The following is a 21,828-nucleotide window of genomic DNA, read 5'->3' as shown; positions in this document are numbered from 1 at the left end:
TAGAATTGTAAAGGTGTAACTTCTTTGGGCATGTAAACAGCAAAATTATCTTTATAAAGTCATTACTCACTCCTAACTGAGAGATTTGCACTTGTGATATCCTTGAATTTGGTAAAGTTAATGATCCTATGCAATGAGCCAGGCTCAGCGGAAGGAGCTATTTGTCAAAGCAATGGAGCAAATTTTTTTTCAGTATCACAGTCTAAATATAACATTATAATAAATAACACACTGGCTTTATAATACTTGATAACACAACTGGGCTCTATACATAGATTTTAAAAAGACAAAGACACAAATCCTTATTTTTCACAACAGATTTTTATTGTGGTTTGTTTTTGAATGTTTGTTCTTTAGTAGTGGTTCCTCTTACATCAGATTCACCATATGGGTAGAGGAAATATTGCACACAAACATCAGAAAGCACTAAGGAATACTTTCACTTGAAACTAATTGCTATAGGTTAGCCTACATATGAGTTTGGGAAAGGGGCAGAGAGGATGCAAGATCACAAGACAAATATACCACACAGCTGCAGACAAACATTATTAAAGTTCTCCCAAGAGAAAGATAAGGAGAAAAAGGCAGAGATAAATAGAAAGAGAGAGAAATAGAGGAAGTGTAGAGAAAGAAGACAGAGAAAAGTGTCAGTTCAAGAGAAATGTGAGTTCAGAGTTTATAGGTTTGTTGTTGGTCGTGGTGTTAGTTTGAGATTTCCTGCAGGAAAACTGGTCTATGGTAGTATCATGAACACCTGACATAATTTCAGAAATATCTGGTGAGCTTGGTGAGTCGATTGAATTGCCCAAAGTACCAAAGCCTGTAATCACTGAGTAGTGATTTGTTAAATGTTTCTCCAGAAGCTGGCCTGTCAATGTTGATCTGTGGCCTCTGTACTGTTAGTGGTATGTGTCATGTTTGTGTTTAAAGTGTCTAGTTTTTGTTTTACAAACTTTCTTCTACAATACACACAAGTCACTCACGCTCAACTCTGTGTGCTGCCCCTCTCAAGACTATGCCTCTACCGGAACCTGTTTTCTTTTCATCCTGGCTAGAGGAGAAATTCTTCACAAGAAATTTTCAGCCTTCCAAAATGCTCACGTCAACCTGAAAGCCTACACTGTACTGCGCCCAAAATCAAGTTTTATATCTATACAGTGCCACTGGCAATCGTTGGAATTACAGTAACATACAATGTCATGGCACAACTTGCAAAAATCAGAAAATGCTGCTTACATTTATTTATTTAGCCTCTATAGCCCCATTGTTCTTAATGCAAGTCTGAGCAAAATCCCCATTAAAAAAGAGAAAAAATCCTAATGTATCATAACTTGTCTTCCAACCACTCCATCGGCCACAAAGCTATTTATAATTATAGTACAATGCTTTAGAAAAACAAGACATTTTAAGGTTTATGAAAATATCCTGCCGTACCAGCTTTACAATGGGAAAAGGCTAGCTCCTCCATAGCACAATGATTACATAAAAAACGGGTATAAGAAATAAGATCTGATTTTCTCTTTTTGAACTACCTTAAAATCTGTAAATAAAACAAACAATCCGAAATAGAAGGCAATCCTCTAAAAAGTGTTAACATTGTAGAAAATCATAAGATTTTATAGATGTAACAAAAGCAACGGAGAGCATTCTGAAGCAACTTCCTGTTGCACAGTGTAAAAGGCTCTCTCGACAACCCTAATCCTAAACCTCAAGCACAATGACTTAAATTAATCATAATAAATTAATATTCATACATCAGCAGCAACATAAACCTGACCAAAAACAAACAAACCCAAACATCCAATCAAATTAAATAAAACCCAGGCGACTTAAAAACATAAGGAACAGTTTCACAATGGTTGGGGCACTTTGTCTCGCTTGTGATGAATATGAAATCAGACATCATATTAATGTTAATCAGTGTTGAGTTTCCTTTTAACTTAATTTATATGTTAATTTATATTTACCATCATTCAACTATGTAACCATTAACAGTCTTTTTTGGGATTGACCTCTGGTGTGTAGAGTTGCCTGCCTACTCTTCTGCTAGTTCCACCAGTTCTTATACATTCATTTTGACTCCCTAAGGCAATAACAGAAAACATCTTGTTTTATCCTTTGGTGTGGATAACAGCCATTATTCAAGAATATACCATATGCAGGGATGTTTTGTTCCTTGACAGCAGTTAAACTGATTAAAAGCTCTCATATTTTGATATGGGGATGCAGAAGAAACAATACATCAACAACACAATTACTTGATCTGTACTAGAGTTAGCATAATTGGAATTGGAATAATGGCTTGGCTGGTTTTTTGATTTCTAATTTCCTCCCAGTACACTCTATTTATACCTAAAAATTAGATAACACCTTGATGGTGTCAAGGCTGTATTACTTTATATAGAAAACATTGTCCTTTGCATGGAGCCCCTCATTTGGATTAGTGTTAGTCCTCATTGCAGACATTTATTTTTTTAGGGTTTAGTACACAGGAACTATCATTTTAGCATATAAGTGTTTAAGTGTCTGCTTAGGTTTTATGCTACATGGATTTGTTTTCTTCCTCAAATAATTGTCCCTCTCATTATCAGTCACTGATCTCTTGGTGAACACACCTACATCTCTATCTTACAAGCTGGGAAAGACTCATCCTGCATGACGACTGTGCTGCTGCTGGCCAGGACCATGATGTTGAGCTCCTGCTGCTTGTCGTGGGTCTCCTGGTACCACTCCCTCATCACATCAGTGTCATGGGTTGGAATCAGAGTGACCTGACACCAGAGAGGAGGGAGGTTTTTAAGCACAAGCATTCAGATAATTCAAGTATCATCCTTACTACCAAAAATATTCTTTGTCTTTCTGTCTCTTCTTCCCTTTTGATGTTTGCATGCACGAGTTCACTAGTATTACTAGCAGGGTTTTAACAGAGTTATGCTATAAGTCAGTCTTTTCAATCAATGGCAGGAAAATGATTTGAGGCTGGTTTATTTGTTTTCATTTACCCCTGCTATATACATTCTAATCTAAATGCAAATGTGATGAAAAGAGGACCAAAGAACCAGCCATAGTTCAGTTCATGAATCATTGCAACATTTGTTCATAACTAATAAATCTATTGAATATAATCTTTATACATTCAAACCCTTCTAGCACCCTGAAATTGGGGCAGGGGCATTAACAAAAAGGACTTTAAATATCTCAAATTGAAGCTCAAAATTGTAACTTCACTGTCTTTATGTCAAATAAAACAAAACAAAACAAATAATATTGATGGCCAAAGATGCCAAGTGCATATGGTACTCCGGTTACTTTTACACTATTACATTATGACATATAATTGTTATATTAATACTTACCTGCAAATTGTTTCCCCACTGGGCCTTTCCCTCCAGGAGAGCATCAAGGACAGCCCTACTGGGCTCCTGAGCTGTCTGATCATTGCCACTGACCACATAGTAAGAGGAGCGCACCCGCTTAAAGAACTCAGCATCTGCATTCTTGGCACTGCAGTGATTGGGGATGTAAACCAAATCCATATACATGGGAGGACAGTTGGGCAGAGATGCCCCACCTGATACCTTTCCACTGCCAGTACCTGAAAGAGGAAAAAATATACCTTTCTCTTATAAAGGTTCTCAAAAATATGGGCAAATTATGTGAAGTAGTAAAGTGAAATGATGACAATGAGTAAATAGTACTCACCTGATGTGACATTTTTTACACCTCTGGATGCAGAGGTATTGGTTGCATTTTTGGCATCTTTCCCTTCTCCGACAGTCTTCTTTGGAGAGGAAGTCTTTGAGTCCTTCACTTTTGATAGACCAGTCTTCCTGGCTGGTGAGGAAGACTTTTTCAAGAGCTTTTTCTTCTTGGGCTTTTCACCTCCATCTGTATTAGCATTGTGGAGATTTTCCTCAGCCTTGAGAGCCTCTGGGTCCACCATACAGACATCATGGTGGCCTGAAGATGGAGCAGAGTCCCTGAGTGCCACCGGAGGAGGATCGGCATGCCTGTAGGTCAGGGTTCTGTCAGTAGGTAGAGTCTCAGAGTCGTCTTCAGAGTCAATGTTAGCATCTGCTGTAATGGAGGGGCACTCCTCTGTCCCTGGTGGAACATCTGAATCTGTCTGGGAGGGGGCAGATTCACTGATGGATGTGGGTGGGGTCTCCTCACATTGCTTGGCAGAAAGCTTACCACCTGGGGGTGGGGGCCCTCCTCCTAACTTGGCCAGTGGCTTCTCCTCATCCAATGCGTTCTCTTCACTGATGAAGTATTCTAGAGGGTTAGGGTTGATGAAAGATGGGGATAGTTCTGTCTTGGGGTGACGGTACTCACATGAAGTGACTAGGCAGAGGTCGACATCTGTCTTAGATGGAGCAGAGGGGCTCTTCCTAGCGGTGTCTGGGTCCCTGGAGCCACAGGCAGAATTATAATTACACGGATCAGGGGAGAGAGGTAGATATGATGGAAAGGGAACTTTGGGGCTCACAGGGGATTTTGCCTCAAGTGTAGAATCCTCACATTTAAAGGGATTAGTCTCCTTTGCCGGGGAAAAGGTCTCTTCTTTTGAAAAGGTAAAAGATGATGACGGGGAAGTAGCTTTGGGAGGTGAGGGTGACTTGTCATATTTCTGCTGTGTGTCAGATTTATTAGAAATGCTCTCCACAGATGGTGAAATTGGGCTTGTGCTGTCTTTAGCCGGGGGACCTCCTAGCACTGGGGATGGCTCATTGGAATGGGGAGAGTGAGTGAGAGAGGATGCCTTTGGGGTGACTGGAGACTTATCTGTTTGCTCAGCCACGGCATGTGGCATCTCTGTCATTTGGCATGGGGTTGTAACAGAGGGAGTGGACTGAGATGCATCTGATGGGGTTGCAGAAGTGGCAAGGACTGAATCGCTTTCGTCAAAATGCAAAGACTTCTCCACTGTAGAACTGTGCTCTCCAGATGGTCTTCCATCTGTTCCATCTGAGGGGCTGTAATCAACCTCAGTTGGGCCATTCTCTGTAGCACGTGAGTTGCCTCCCACAGATGGGTGCTCTGGGGATTGCTTACTAAAGTCCAGAGCTAAGGAGTGGTCAGGGGACTCCTGACCAAACTCTATTGACATGGTAGAGTGCTCTGGGGATTTTGTGTCCTGCATCTGTGTTCTGCTTTTCATCTTTGGTGAAATGTCTGGGGAGATAGACATGGGCCTCGGGCTATCTTCCTTGGATGGAGATCCCTCAGCCTCTTGGAAGGTGGTCGGGGTCTGAACCACAGAGACAGACAAAGAGTCATCTACTTCTGTTGAGTGAGGAGAGCCTACCTCAGCATGAAGGGAAGGAGAGTCAGTGGTGGGTTCTGGCAAGGAGCTGGTGGCCAGAGAGGCGGTGGATGCTGAAGCTAAATGTGAAAATGTATCTTCTGCTACCACTTCCTCCAGAGGGGTTTCTGACTTGTCTGATGTGGTACCCTCTGAAATGGACATTTTACTCTCTTCTTTGAAAGCTGTGAAAGGATTAATGTCTGATTCAAGTTTGGTCATTGGTGCTGAGCACAAGACTGAATGGCTGTTTTCTCCATTTTTCTTATGATCTATCTCAAAGGATGACCTTTCCTTCGTCGTTGGGGAATCAGGTTCAGCTGGAGGTGGGCTTTTTGGAGATGACAGTACCCTCTCTACAGGGGAGGAACTTTCTGGTTCTGGCTCATAAGGCTCTGGGGTAACTCTATTGGAGGAATCCTCTTTATCACTTGTGATCTCCACAATTATTGGACCCAGTGCTTTGTCTTCTGACACAGGTGGTAGAGCTCCTGCTTTTTCATCTACTGGTGACTGATAGTAAGGTGTGTGACCAGAGGACTGAGGCGAGTTAGCTCCTTCCAATGTCTTGTCATCTGGGCTGATGGAGGAATCAACTGTTGCTCTGACACACCCTGCCAGTGTGGTGGACAGTTCTATTGGAGCAGTAAATATTGATGGAGAATCAAACTTGTCCTTGCGGTCCACTGAGGGAGAACGTACAAGAGGTGATGTGGAAGTTGAGCTGAGTCTTGCTGAGTCTGTGTCATACTTCTCACATGACTCTTGAGCTGTGGCAAACCCTTCAGCTTTCCCTGCAGAGGGAAACTCCTTACAGAATTTATCCTCTTCTAATGATGAAGGGGGAGATATTGTGGAAGCTGAGTGGTTGTAGTCCTGGCCTTCTGTGGCATCACTCTGAGAGTGATCTGACCCTGGCATATCCTGAAGTGGAGACAGCCTCTTCCTATCAAACTCTGCAGATGCTGATGTCCCAAACCTGCCAACATCCTGTGAAGGAGATTCAGTCTCATCATTCATGGTTTCGTCGCTCATAATGTCCCTAGGAGTCAACATCTCATCCATTGGAGTAGGCACACTAGATATCTCAATGGTGGACTGAGTGTGACCAGAGGTGACAGTGTAATCCTCAGGGTGTTCATCTCTGTTCTCGTCATCCGAGGCTGTTGAGCTCTCAAAGCCAACTGGAAGCATTTCATCATGGATAGATGCAGCTGGAGAAACAGGTGAGGACACTTTGGGTGAGGCTGATACAAACAGATTATGTTTATCTGTTTCTCTCTCACTTATATGCTGACCTTCTACATTTTTATTAGTCACATCATAATTGTCTTCAACACTATCTCCTGGTTTGACTTCATCATTTATGTCTTGGTTTTCATCTTCACAGGGAGTAAGCTTGTCTTTATCTGGTTCCACCTTCTGTGGTTCATAAACTTCTTCTGTCTCTCCCTTCTCTTCATAATCCCCTCCCTCAGATGTCTCCTCCATCACAGTGCCTTCATCTTCAAACTTCTCACTTACACTGCCATTGAGTTTTCCCTTAAGAACTTGTTCATCTGGAGTCTCTCCACTGTCTCCTTCAACCTCTGTTGTGGTTATACCCTCATCCACAGACTCTAATGCCTCAGGTGACTCTTTGGTTTGTATTATTTCTTCATGGTGGATCATCACTGCCTCCACAGCCTCTTCTTCCTTATTTTGCTGCACAGTCGCATCATCCTCCACCAACTCGTCAGATCTAAGCTCCTCAAAGTCCTTAGTGAGGTCCTCTGGTGAGGACATCAGAGATCTTTCTGCTTCTGGATCCTCTGCAACAGCAGCTGCACTAGCTGCAAGTTTGCCACTATCCACCTTTGTCTCCTTCTTTGTCACCTTTGACTTTCCTTTCTCTTTTAACTTTGATGGGATTCCTGCATCTTTCTTTGAGGCTATGTCTTTCTTCAGGGGTTTTGGTTTTGGAGCTAGATTCTTTTCTTCACCCACAGTGGATGTCTTTTTTATGTCTTTAGAGGGCCTTTTGACATCTTTCTTTTGCTCTTTCTTTTCTTCCTTCTTCTCCTTCATAGGTGAGTCTCTTCTGATATCCTTTTTAATAACTTTCTTTGCCTCCTCTTTTTTTACTTTCTCATCCTTTTTACCATCTTGTTTTGGTGTATCATCTTTCTTTACAACTTCTTTTTTAACCTCCTTTTTCTTTTCCACAGAGGCTTTGGTCTCCTTTTTAACGTTCTTTTCCTTTTCAGTTTTGGGTTTTATTTCAGATTTCTTTTTCTCTGGAGTTTCATTTTGGGCTGTTTGCTCTGCCTTTGCTTTTGATTCTTTCTCAGATGCCTTTGCCTTGTCCTTTTTCAGCGGGGCCTTTTCTTTTTTCTCTGTCTTCTGTGTTTTTTCATGAAATGATTCTACATCTGTCTTTGCCTTTTCTGGTGCTTCCTCCTTTGAATCTTTCCTGATGCTTTTGATTGGTGATGGCTTTGGGGTAGACTTTAGGCTCTCTTTGCTGTCTGTTCTGTGTTTCATCTTAGGTTGCTTTAGTGTTGGTGTTGACGGCATAGTAGAAGACATTGCTTTTTGAGTGACAACTGGCTGCTTCAGGAAGTCCAAGTGCTTTAGCTTTTCTAAACCTTCAAAGATGTGATGCTGGGTGGCATTTCCAGGAAAGAGAACACGCACAACCTTATCTGAGGGATTTGCAGGGTGCCACACAATGAGAGATGAGATCGAAGTCAAGTAAGAGACAGGGAACTCAGATTCTTTTCCATTTGGCAGCAGAATAGAAGCAGTGTCTTTTTCACTACCTGTCCACTGCTTCATAAAGTGCTGCATCTCCTTGCTGTTCTTTGATGGATTAAGCACATACATCTCAAGCTTCCCAACGCCCATTTTCTGAAAAAGTATGATTGGTTCTATAGTGTTTCCAACAGACTTTTGCAAAGGCTCTATCCTCAAATTTAGCTTGGTGAGGAACTGCTGAGTAAATGCTGCCTCCTCAACATTCCTCCGCACTCTGTAATTAGGTTCAGGGTTATCCAGGTTTTCAGGGAGATTCACAAACACAACACCAATATCTGGAGAAATCATGTTCTTCACCCAGTCACTGTTAGCTGTCGAACCCTGTGACTGTTCCTCCTCAAGCTCTGCAACCTTCCTCTGCAGCATGCTATTGATGCCTGGCAGGTTGTCGTCACCAATGTGGGTCAGGAGGATGGAGTCCACCCTGTCCAGATGTCTCACCAGCTTCCAGAAGCATGACTTCCTGTCTGAGCCACCGTTAATGAGCATGTTGAAGCCATTGACAGCAAAGAGAGCAGAGTCACCACGACCAGCAGGGAAAATGTAACAGCATGGTTTGGAGAGTTTGAGGAATCCACCTGAGGTTGGTGGTTCTAACATGTCAAAAGGAGATGGGATCTCTACTGATTCAGATAAATACTCTGTGAACTCTGAGAGGCCCTCCATTTCAGGGAGTATGAGAGTGGAGTTTAGTTTCATATTAATGAAGTCCTGCAGGTTGTGTTTGTCCAAGTTGGAGTTTTTCCACTCGCCTTGTTCAGGGCAGGAAAGTGTAAGGTTGGCTTTGTTTGCTGGGTTAATGGTGCTGAGCAATTCACCAATCTGTGCATGAGAAAAATTAAGTGATTTTAATTTTTAACATACTGGAGTAATGAAACGAATAGTGCTTTGCAATCGCAGTTTCAGTATGTGTACGTGTCTGTGTATATGTGTACATACCTGTACAGTATGTATGTTAGTAAGTTTTGAGACTATTATGTAATGCTAGAATGGCAGCTTTTAGAGAGGGCAACCACCATGCATTTGTGAATTTATTGAAAAGGTTTTGTAGACAAAAATATATCATTTTCTGATCCTATAAAAAGACCATGGAAGCCTTCCATTAATGTAAAAAAAAATCAAAATTGCCAAAACTGTAGGTTGTTTTTTCATGGCAACAACATATGGGTATGAACATGAGGAAAACTATTATAATACAGTGTCATAGGTCATATGGGAAATTTGGGTTCTTATAAAAAAACCTCACCTCTTGGTCAGTGAATATGTCGATGAAGTTGAAGAAAGAGAAAGATCCGGACTGAAGAATCAGCTCCCCGGTGTTTTCAGAGCATTGCCCTGAGAGAACCAGAAGCTTGTGTCTGGCAGTGTCTGAGATCATCAAACGGACCTGAAAATTAAAAGAAGATTTATTCATCATTATTTTCTATGATAGAGTACCACTGACTTTGGTTGAAAGTAAATGGACAGTAAGTTAAAGAAACATTGAGAAAAGCATGTATCACACTTAAAAAAAAAGAAACAAGTAATTTATTTATTGCAACTGCTTAAGAAAGAGAAATGATACTATACAGTAATACTATTACTGGGAACAGAGACAAAGAATATAAAACCTTGCTGCTGCAGCAATCAGCTTAATGATTTAGTGCATTTAAAATATCACCTGTTATCTAATTAGCTGACTTGTTCTCTTGCTGTCCACTCTGCTATGTTTCCTTTCATCCCTCTATCTCTTCCCTCTCCCCTTTCTGTTGGTCTTTTTTTTTTCTACTTCAGCAACATCAGCTGTTATGGGTGGCTGGCCTTGTCAATCCTGCTGTGCTGTGAGATATTATTATTGCACAGTTTGACTGCAGACTTGGCTTGGGGGTGGAGGCAACAGTGAAAAGGAGCAGTGACACAAGAGAAAATCATGTGTCATCCATGGTCCTAACACTCCTATGCCTTTCTTCCCATCAAAATTCAGAAAAAGCTTTACTGCAATAGCAAAAGGTAAAAGGCTGTACTTGTTATTCTAGCAGTACAACACAACATTAGTCTTGTCCCTTGAGCTCCTAATTGCTCCTATTTTTTATTCCAACCAACAGCAACACACAGCAATTCATATTAAGAGGGTGGGTAATTGGCCAAACATGGTGGACAGTCAAGGCTGAATAATGATCCTTTTCGAGCTGTAATTGCTTTGTAAATGTGCATTTTAAAATGTATTTGTGAATCATCCCTCCTTGATGGGAGGATGGAAGATGAAATTCCAAATTACAGAAAGAATAAGGAAGAGGTTATAATAATATAATAAATTGTCAACAACAATTACAGCTTATTTTACCTCGGTACTGACTGCTTCATCTGAAGGGTTGATAAGCACCACCGTCTCCAGGACATTACTTTTATGGTGAAGAATTCTCTGCCCTGCAAAACAAAATAGAAAAATTGTTGCAAATGAAAAAACCCCAACAAATTTCATAGTCATGTAATTCATTTCATCATACCAAGAAATGGGATTGTTTTTGATATGGTGCTAACACTACTAACTCCCCTGTCATAAATTAATCAGATGTCTCACAAATTAAATGTGCGTATTAGAGATGAAAGGATTATTCGATTAGTTGATCAACAGAACATTTATTTTCTAAACAATTTTCAATCAGTTTTCATAATTGATTTATCAGCTTAGATTTCTAGCAAAGATGCCAAAAATACCTCACTTCTAACTTCTCAAAAATGAGGATTTGATGCTTTACTTTGTCTTATGCGATAGTAAATTGAATATCTTCAGGTTTTGGACGGTTGGATAAAAAGAGACATTTAAGACATCATCTTGGGGATCAGAAAAGTGGGAGGGGCAGTGTTTACTATATTCTGGCATTTTATAGACCAAACAATTAGTCGATTAATTGAGAAAATAATGGGCAAATTAATTGATAGTGAAAATAATCGTTAGTTGCAGCCCTAGTGTGTAGTAACTATAGAAAATTTGTTAAAATGTGCTTGAAAACATAAAACCACAACAAGTCTCTCTCTGTCCCTTTGTTATAAGACATCATCTTGCTTAACTCCGTGGTGCTGGATTTTTTGTAGCGTAATTAAACCACATCATTATGTTCCTTTCATTTATTTATTATTAATTCATTCAAGAACACAGAACATTTCAATCTTATTCATCAACAGTACTTAAACCTGCAATAATTGATTTTTTGACAACTTTGGGGCAGCGCAACAAGCTGTAAACACAACACTAACATATTATCTCTTTATAAAGTTGATTTTGAACGTGTAGCAAACAGTGGCTTATTTACACATCCAGCAGATATGGAGCAACATTAGCTTTCATTTGGAGTACAATATTCACTCTACTTTTAGCTCTGTTTTGGTCTCCATCCACTCTTAAGGGAAATGTCTGTCCCTTTAGCTGATAAATGCTTCACTATGTTCAGCAGCTAGTTGCTAACTTATTACAACAATTAGTTAAAAAACACTAAAATGCTCTATCGGGCTAAGGGGAACAGCAGAGCCAGGTGAGAATTCTCTGTGGGTTTTTCACTCTGAGCAATAACTTTCACATTATACATAGTAATTTGATTCATTGTTAATAATAAAAATAATTGATTAGTGCAGCTTTAAAGTTGTGATACTAACATCTTTGTAACATGTATTTTCAGTGTTTATGCATTGTGATAAATCAAAATGACCATGCTTAGGCCATTAGAAATAAAAACAAATAAACTTTGACTTTAGGGCTGCAACTAACAGTTATTTTCATTATTGATTTTTCTGACGATTAGTTTATAGATTAATCGTTTAATTATTTGGTCTATAAAATATCAAAAAGTAGTAAAAATGTCATCACAATTTCCTAGAACTAATGATGACATCTTCCAATGTCTAGTTTTGTCTGACAGTCCAAAACCTGAAAATATTCAATTTATTATCATAGAAGACTAAAAAAAGCTAGAAGGAGGGAAGTTTTGGCAGTTTTGCTATAAAAATTACTCAAATGATTAATCTTTTTTCAAAATAGTTGCTGATTAATTTTCTGACGATCGACGACTCAATCAATCAACTAATCGTTTCAGTGCTACTTGACTTTTCTATGGACTGAGCCCCTTTGAGATGAAAAACAATATAGACAAGACCCGATAATTGTTTGGTCTCTCTGTATAATGAGGACTAAACATGGTTCAGTCTACCACACTTTGCCATAAGTAACATTTTCCCTTCATAAGACAGAGCGGTTACATAGAAAATGAACAATGGGGTGTGACAGGCTCATAATCAATCTCCCTAGGTTTTGGATGATTGATTATGATAATGACTTTGATCTCACTGAGTGTCTTAGGGGGTTATCCTCTGGTCCAGCTGACGAGACATGGACAGGTTATCTCTAGCATCATTTTTCACCCCAACACACCAGGCTTCACTCACTCAACCCAACAATCTGTCTTTGTTTCTTCTTCTTGTTATCACATTTCTTTTTAAATACAGGAATCAATGAATTCCCCTAGAGCCAACTGAGAGACACAGGTTTTATTTAGTTAATTTAGATCAATTTCTGCTGGTAAAACCAAAGGAAATGCTGTCACTAACATTCTAAGAATAAGACAAACAAGACTATGTTCCCTGTCAGTTTCAGAGGGCAGTATTTGGCTATAAGCTTTAAATTCAGCAGCATAGTATCGAGGACAGAGTGTGCCTCGTCTCCAGAGACGTGACACTGCAGCAGCTATCTGGCTGCTGGGCCGATTCCTCCATACATATTTCATATAGCAGATTCTCATTATGGAGCACATAGCCATTAAGACTGCCACTTCCTCCCAGAGGGCCGTCACTCCATATGGAAGAACTCTTTCATTCACTGCTGTTAATAGTGGCTCCTAAACAGTACATGACTATTAGCCTCTAATATTCTGGGGAGTTTAGTGAAGGTAGAAATAATGACTCTTGGTTTGTTTATTTCCCTGGGACTCGCCAACCCTTTAGCAGTTCTGATATGGCATCTTATTTTTTTAATGGAGTTAGTTGTCTGGAGGGGAAAATATTCCTAGTGTGACTTTGAGCTGTCCTATAAATTTGATTTCATTACAGATGCTTATATGACAAAAATGGCCGCATCTACTTATTCGTAAGTAGATGCGATGGGTGGGGGGAAAGGGGAGTGTTTGTTTTTTTAAGTAATTATTTTCTGCAAGTTTTACATCAAAATGTCTTAAGATCTTGTTGTGTCTCTTTTAAAGTGAATGACAATGTCATTATTTAATCAAATTTATTTAAAATCAATAAACTGAAGGTCAGTTCACGTAAATGAACAGGCCAACACAAATAAACCAGTGACTGTAAAGGTTTCTGACTACCTCAGTTTTAAGAAAGACTAAAAAAATAAGGTAACACATTGTTACCTGAGGTAATCAAGCGGTGACTGATATTTTGTTAGCTTACATTGAAAAGTCAAATTATTGCTTCAAGTATAAGATAGCATAGTTTAAAAGCAATTTAAACTAAAATGAAACTGAAATTTTGTTCAGACATGCATGATCCCCAGTGGATGAAGTCTCTTACATTGGTGATCCCCTGACTGTGCCACCAGTAGATGAAAGTTTTCACTTATCCTGAGAAATACCTCGAGATTTACTTGATGGATTGGCAGAAAATTTTGTACAGACATTCATGGTCCCCAGATGATGAATCCTGATGTTTTTTGGCGATCCCCTGACTTTTTCTCTAGCGCCACCAGGAGGTTGACATTTGTACTTTTGAGTGAAATGTCTCGACAACTATTGCATGGTAATTACCATGACATTTGATATGGACATCTATGATCCCCAGCGGATGAAGCCCTCTTACTTTGGTGATTCCCTGACTTTTCCTCTAGCATCATCAGCAGGTCAAAATCTCAATCTGTCCTAAACTCTGGTTTATGACCAAATACCTGCAAAACTAATGGCATTCCCATCAGCCTCAGCTGTACTTTGTGTTTAGTGTTAATTAGCAAATGTTTGCATGCTAACATGCTAAACCAAGATAGTGAATATGGTAAACATTACACCTGAAACATCAAAATGTAAGCATTGTCATTGTGAGCATGTTGCATGCTAGCATTAGCACTTAGCTCAAAGCACTGCTGTACCTATAAATACAGCCTCATAGAGCAGCTAGCATGGCTGTTATTCTAGTTCTAGATTGAAGTGATAGTGTCATGAAAAAGTGTAAGATGTAATTAAGGTGAACTTTTATTACAGTGATTGACGCTAAGATTATAATGGTTTTATTTCAGATCTGATATGTGCTATCTTAGTTTTTTGCATCTGTTCAGAGTCCTTTAAATATAAAGATAGTGTTTGTGATTTACATAGTGTTCTACCTGATGAAAATCCTAAGAGCCGTCATGTCTTGATTTACATACATACATTTTTGAAACAGCTCCTCATGGAAGCCTACTCCCTTTGCATGTGCATTTTATTAGCAGTTTGAAGCAGAGATTTGTGTCACCCTAATACCACCATCATCAAAATCCCAATTGACACTGGGAGAAACCAGCTTCACTCAGCTTTGTTCTGAAGAGACAGCAGTCTTAAACTGATGTCCAGAGCTCCTCCATAAGAACAAATGACTGAGGAAATGGTTTTCAGTGGTCTGTGAAATGAGAGAACAATCAATCATGGAGGTCTATCGTTTATCTTGTTCATGATGCTGTACACAAGCCATATCTGTAATTGCTAATGTAATAGAAGAGCAACTTGTTTTTCGTATTTTCCTTTGTTTGTCTCTCTGTGGGGTTCGCCCCACTTACTGGCCTTTTATGTGATGAAACAGAAAATACAGTAGTCTGTACATGTTAAGGACTAGCGAACTACAAGACAGCCACCATCACCACCACAATCACCGTGCCAAATTGCCATGTGTCTAAGCTACCTCGTCATAAAATGATGCACTGGAGCTTGATTGACCCTGACAATTACCTTGATTGATATAAAACTCCTTAACGCTCAGCGTGTCTCTGTCTCAGTGGGAGGCAAGGTAATGTGACATGCATCACTGAGCATTCTCCTTCTGGCTGAATAGAAAGTGCAAGACTGGTATAGCCTGTCTGCCACAGACTAAACCAGACAGGGCCAGACATCAGTGTGAATCGCAAAAACCAAAAATAGATCAGTGGAACAACTAAATTCAGTGCCTCCTTCCTTTTGAATCAAAAAAAGCACATAAGTATTATAATTTGATCTCCTCTCCTTTTGGATTCCCTGTATGTGTCAACACCTTTCTCCTTGCTGTCATTTCCTTTTCCACTACAACAGAATAATTGACCACGGTGACTTTCAGCAGCAAAGATGGGTGCCCCCTGAGCACAGTTTTCAAGGTTACTTGTTTCCGTGTCGCCGCATAACTGGATTAAAAAGGGAACTAATATATGTAATATGTCTGGGCATAGAGCTAATGACACTGCCACTGATGTTAAGCCGTCTGATTCACAGAACAGTCAATCACCTGTGTCGCAGTATTGATGCCTCAGTTTTAAACTCCTTTACAGCCATTATCTTAAGAATTAGCATGTCAAAACAAATGACAACCTGGCAGGAGAAAGACAATAATTACAACATTATTGTGTCTTCCCACCACTTTCCCCCAATTCTTCCATCTATGAAGATGAAGGGCAATATGGCTTGATAGATGCATGACTGATCAATCAATCTGCTGATTTACAGCTACAGAACCGACCAGTCAGGATCAGCTGTTTAATAGACCTCGAGAGAAAACAGGATCGTATTTGTGAAAAATATCAGGAGGATCTTTATCTCGAACAAATTCATTCATGAAAGTCAACACAATTCTTTATAACTATTGATCAGTGAATGGATTTGCGGTTTAGAGACAGCCTTTTAACTCTCCAGTTGCTGTTTAGGCTTCAGTACTGTCTGCACTGCATGCAGAGTGCTGGGAAATCTATATGTAACCAGAAGTATCATATATCCATCAGGGAGACACCGGGGGTCTCCTGTCTTGCCCATTTTTTCCTCCTTTCTCCTCCTCACTGTGGGGTTCATGCTTCCCGTGCACTAATGCAGTGTGATTGATGGCATGTCATCTATCAAGCAGACAGATAATTGCATTCGTCCTCCTTCGCCTGATACAGTTCCACCTGCTGGTTTATGTTTTCCTGTAAGCACTGATAGTTAACAAAGTAAACAAAAAAAACTCTATGCATATACAGATATTTCATAGATTTGTCTTTACTACAACTAATGTTCAAATTATACCTTACATTAAGTCGGCAGCTTAGCTTCCTAATCAACCATCTTTATCCTAAAAAATGCACTTATCGTTTGATTGGTGTTTTGTGTGTTAGTGAGCTTTGGAGATGCTGGTAGGCAGATTTTGTTACCTTCGGAAAGAGCCAGACTAGCTCTCCTGTCTCCAGTCTTTATGCTAAGATAAGCTAACCTGCTGTTGGCTGATATGAGAGTGGTATATTGAGCTTCTTGTCTAACTCTTGGAAAAGAAAGCAAATAAGCGCATTTGCCAAAAATGTTGAACTATTGTTTTAAAGCTGTTTATTTTGTGTTTCACACAGTGATACAAGGGTAATTCACAAGTTTAGATTTAAAGTACACTTAAGTACAGAAAAAATAATAACTTTATGCATGGGAACTGTCCTTAATAAACATAAAAGTCCTGTCAATGTCAAGCTAAATATAATAGTTTCCTAGGAAGCCCAAAGCAGTTCATGTATTAAAAGTTTAAAAGACAATGAAAATCCTCCCCTTGAGAAAGAGACTTGGCAAAAAGCCTGAAGCCTGGAATATAAGAGAACAATATTATTCCAGTTTTACTGCTTATGCAGCATTAACTCTCAAAGTCTTGGCTTCATTAATTCACTGATCAGAACTGCATTTCTGTCTCTGCGTCGCAGCTTTTTTACCACTGGCATCTATCGTCACCCTATTTTTTCTTACTAACCTACTCTGTTTTCCTCTTTCCTACAGTACCTCACCCCCCTCATCCCCCTCCCCCCTTTGCTCCCTTGTTTGCTTTTCTCTCATCCTCTTTCTTTTCCCCCACCCTCTCTATTGCCCGAGTCCTCTCTGTTCCCCTCCCTTCTTTATTTTCATGGACAGACACTTGCCACTGGGGATTCTACACTAATTACTCCCAAATCAACTGTGCATCTAGTACTGGGTTGCAAGGCAACAGCACACATGGAGGAAGAAAGAGAGAAGAATGGGAAATGGTAAAAACACGGTGGGATGAAAGGGAGTGGGGATTTAGAGTCTCTTTGAATGCTATTATAGATAAATCACCCTGTTTCACCTCCTTCTCAACCTATTGTATTCACCTCTGTAAGCCCAATTCTGAGATTTGATACAGGAATATTCCATTAAAATTAAAATAAATCACCTGATTTAGTCCGTAGCAGCAGTTGTTGGCTGGATAAAATAAATCACCTGATTTAGTCCGTAGCAGCAGTTGTTGGCTGGATCAATCTATTGTAGATAGTATAAAGCCCTGCTGGTCATATCCAATATGGAGCAGAGCCAAGCAGAGGCTTTACTGTAACTGCTGCTGACCGTCAAGGCCATGCTGCCCACTGATAGACCAAATGTCCTGCCACACTGGATCTGTTCCATCTTTATAGAGCCTCTCCCTCACCTTGCAAATGATACAGCTATAAAAGCACCATGCAACAAAATGCTGAGAGGGCCTTTCCGGGGATAGGTAATAAAACCCCTCTGCTTAGTGTACTGCATGGAAGTTATAGCTGACTGCGATGTGACAGTATACGCTGCGGTGCAGCGGTGGAATGTAACTAAGTATATTTACTCAAGTATTGTACAGGTTATTGTACTTTACTTGAGTATTTAAATTTTATGCTTCTACTTAATATTGTACTTTTTACTCCGCCATGTTTATTTTGCAGATTATTTTTCATATTAAACAATAGCTTTTAAAACAGCATTCATTGTTCAGAGAAGAAAATCTTCCTCTTATCAAGTCATTTTAATCTGTAATTTAAGTTTCATTTTCTTATTAAAAATGAAAAAGATCTAGTAGGAATATTTCAATTAACTACTAACATTTTCTAATATCAAATTTTTCATAATTCTAGTGCCACAACCTGCCGCATTTTGTCTCGTTTCAGGAAACAGACACTCATTTCTAGGACATTTTTTAAACATTTGAATTAAAAACACATTGAAATATTCAGACTGCACTGCAAAATAAGGTTTTTAGGATTCAGTTTTAGATAGAAAAGTATTTACAAGTTTGGAGGTTCGGCAGATTAAACTGCTGGTCACCTCAACCAACAACAACAAAATATACTATAGTATATATAACATATTCTATGTAATGAGTACTTTTACTTTAAAACTTTGTTTATTTGACTATTAATACTCATGTACTTTTACTTAAGTAAGATTTTGAAAGCAGGACTTTAGTTAAATGATAATACACTGATAGCCTGTTGGTAAGTTAAAAGGTATAGTAAGTTCATGGTCTGTGATGTTAATTCATAGTTCATAATGATTTCCTAAAGCCATAACATTGGGTAATGTAGTCAAAATCTGTCATATGTTTAATTTGGGTTAAAATGCTAAAAAATATATTACATTGTTGACTTCATTCCTTATTATTAAATTTAAGATGTAAAAGTGATCTGTAATCTACAATGTGGTCTTGATCTAAGATCCGGAGATCGATTACTTCGGTCTCTACCCACATACCTGAGGAAATCGCGGTATTTTCCTCATTGTATTTCTCCCCATTTTTCAGGGTCATAACATTAGAAACGTAGGCATTAATCAGTCTGCTAGTGTAAATGATCAGTTTACCTCTGACATCTGCAGAGAAACGAGCTGAGTGTCTGGAGACAAACAGCTTGAGTTCCTGGTCCAGGTTGCAGTCAATAAGGTTGGTGTCCCATGAGCGGATCCCTGCAAGATAAACATACACACACACACACACACACACACACACACACACAAATCAACAAGAAAATAAACAAGAGTAAGTACAAGGAAGGACACCAGAGAAGAAAAACATATGTTAGCTCTGCTGTCTGAAAATGAATCACACAAGATATTACACCAAGAACTTGGCAACAGGTCTAACAAATGTGCAAAGTCTCACCCTCATCCACACATCTATTTCACTGATCCTTTGCCTCCAGTTCATTGGAAAATCTTAGAGTGAACATGTATAGACTTGTTACTGGTTTGGCATGAGAAAATAAATCTATAATAGGAAATATCTATAGCCCCATTTCTGTTTTGCCATGGGCCAGACGCACTTGGCTGAGTCATGGTGCTATCATCCTCTCTCCATAATTATGCAGAGTAAAGGCCTACTGAAGGCCTCTGTAAAGTTAGGTGATGACATGAATGAAGACAAAATGACTTAAAACAGAGAATGTAGTGTTTTTCTGTGAGGCAAACTGCACACGAAAGGTGGATATAAATGTTTATTTCACTCACAATATTATTTGTTGAAACTGTATTTATTTCAGTAGGAAAACAAAGGGCGTGGCAGTAATATGAGACCATTAATCGATTAACATGAGCAACAGTGATGAAGATGATAAAATGTAGTTTTTCTTTGTCCTATCACTAAGCTACAGAAGGAGCGAGAATAATGTCACATGTTAATACAAAATAGATTAGAAGAATGAAAATTGTAAATAAAACTAAATTTTAAAAAAGAATAAAAGAAAAGCCCTTAAAATGCTCAGAAAAAAATCTACAATTCCATAAAAACTGAGCAAACTCCATCTGCAGAGGAAGGCTGTGCGATACAACCAAAAGCTATATGAACCAGAACAGCTACTAAAGGATAGCGTGTTTAGATTTTTCCAAGGTCAAGAGTAAACTTTCAGTCTCAAGATCTGACATAGTTAGGGCCAACATAATAATCTACTGCATTAATAAAATAATAGAAAAACAAAATGGACTACTGTGACTCCGACAGGTTAAACTGTAGTTAATGAGGGATCCTAATATCTGGTGATAAAAAAAAGTAAACACTTTTTTCATCTCTGTAAAGCAGCTTTTTAATCACACCTGATCTGTATTTGGTTTCATCAGTGTAGCAAAGTCCTTCTTCTTATAGAAAAAAACCTCACTTGATTTTACACCCACACAGTAACTGCGCCATATTCTCCCCTTCCCTCTCATCTCTCACACAAACAGTACATTCAGGCCAGGGAGACAGGCCACCACAGCAGCTGTAGCATTTCTAAAACGCCCTGCTCAGTTTGAAAATCGTTCCTTGTGGCTTTCCGTAGGGACCGCAGTGCGGACCGAGCCACGCCCACCAGCCGGTGAGGGATGAGAGAACTGGATGCAGGGTGATGATGATGATGATGATGATGATGATGATGGAGAGATATTCCCACAGGATGAACGGGGAATTAATGTATTGCTATTCTGTTATCATAGCCAAGCAATCATTTCAGTCTCAAAACACAAAGCGCATTTATTCAGCTTTGTCAGCAAAGACAAGCTTTCTTCCACAGCAACACAAAAAGAGAGAAAGCTGCTGTAAACCCCGTTGTCTCTTCCTGACTGTAAATTGATCCGTGGGACCCTCTGTTCTCCTGGAACAAAGCCTGACGCACCTGAATAAAGCCTGGCAAGGTGCTGTGGTAGAAAAACGCAGCTGCACTGGAGCCAAAGAAATGCTATGCGCTGCATTATTGACGCATAGACCAGATTTAATGCTGAATCATTGTTGTCAGCTTCATTAGAGGACCTGTCCCACGTGTGTGGATGACAACAATTGGGCCTACTGACATTAATATGACAGAGAACAAAAACAATTATACAGAGCTAAACTACTCCTAAACACAGTGGGTGGGTTGCAAGGCAGGTACCTGTGGGTTAAAAGATGTGAGGAGCGTTTTGGCGACAGCTTCTGTTGATGTTACTGGGAGGGGCTGTTCATTATCCTTATTATGAACAACATCACTTCTAGTTCAAAGAGTTACCCGATAGATAAGGCTCACATACTGTTAATGGCTCATTAATATGCGTAATATGTTCAGGCATAATGTTCGTGCGTAAAATATGGCGTTACAAACAGGTGCATCGACAGCCTACATAACTTTTAAAGCTGTAAGACCCACTTCTAAGCTATACATCTCTTTTCAAGTTGTTATGATGATGTTAAGTTCAGTACTCGGTGGCCTACACCCACCTCACGTAGCTCCATCTTACCTTTCTCTATGTCCGCAATGGCACACTTTAGGTGATCCTCCGTTAGGATCTCCCCGATAACCACCAGCAGGTAAAATTTGCTGTCGTTGAAGTGCTGCGAGGGACTGGAGGAAGTCGGAGATGTCCCGGTGTTGCTTTGGCCGCCTAAAGTCTCCATATCTGCAGATTCTACCAGGGTGGCCATCCTCTCCTCTGTCTCTCTCTCTCTCGTATCTCCAGTACAAGCGCGCAGGATCCCAACAGCAGCCTCCTCCCTTTATTCGCTGCAGAGCACCGGAGTGGTCTCCAGACATGCAAGTGGAGCCTTGATAGGAGTGGCCCTAGCTTTTTATACCAGCAGACATTGTGTCATATTCGGTAACCGGGGAGAGAAGAGGGCGCCGGCGTTTTTTCGCACACTCACTCCACAGCTGATGTCATCCGCAACGAATCAAACGCCTCCGGAAGTCACTGAGGTTTGATGCTTTGTATTGTACATATTCATCAGTGCTGCACTCCTTATTACTTGTTACTCATCATTACAAATACTCC

The 21,828-nt window shown here is 39.8% G+C and overlaps 1 protein-coding gene across 1 annotated transcript; it reads right to left on the bottom strand.

The window, feature by feature from the left end:
- Positions 1-302: 302 nt before the first annotated feature.
- map1b (microtubule-associated protein 1B) lies at positions 303-21,688 on the bottom strand. Its single transcript, XM_044175467.1, has 7 exons — positions 21,298-21,688; positions 18,919-19,020; positions 10,425-10,507; positions 9,348-9,488; positions 3,703-8,923; positions 3,357-3,595; positions 303-2,771 (listed from the first exon to the last, which is right to left on the bottom strand). The coding sequence occupies exons 1-7, from the start codon at positions 21,479-21,481 to the stop codon at positions 2,616-2,618; spliced, it is 6,126 nt and encodes a 2,041-aa protein (XP_044031402.1). The 5' UTR covers positions 21,482-21,688; the 3' UTR covers positions 303-2,615.
- Positions 21,689-21,828: the final 140 nt, after the last annotated feature.

This window comes from Siniperca chuatsi, linkage group LG18 (genome assembly GCF_020085105.1).
Source record: "Siniperca chuatsi isolate FFG_IHB_CAS linkage group LG18, ASM2008510v1, whole genome shotgun sequence".
Classification (NCBI taxonomy): Eukaryota; Metazoa; Chordata; class Actinopteri; order Centrarchiformes; family Sinipercidae; genus Siniperca; species Siniperca chuatsi.
This window is presented reverse-complemented; position numbering and strand designations above follow the sequence as displayed.

Coding starts and splice junctions, on each gene's coding strand:
- map1b (XM_044175467.1), bottom strand. CDS start 21,481: ATGGCCACCCTGGTAGAATCTGCAGATATGGAGACTTTAGGCGGCCAA. Junction 19,021..21,297: donor CATTGCGGACATAGAGAAAG/GTAAGATGGAGC, acceptor TTTATCTTGCAG/GGATCCGCTCATGGGACACC. Junction 2,772..3,356: donor AGTGGGGAAACAATTTGCAG/GTAAGTATTAAT, acceptor CTCTGGTGTCAG/GTCACTCTGATTCCAACCCA.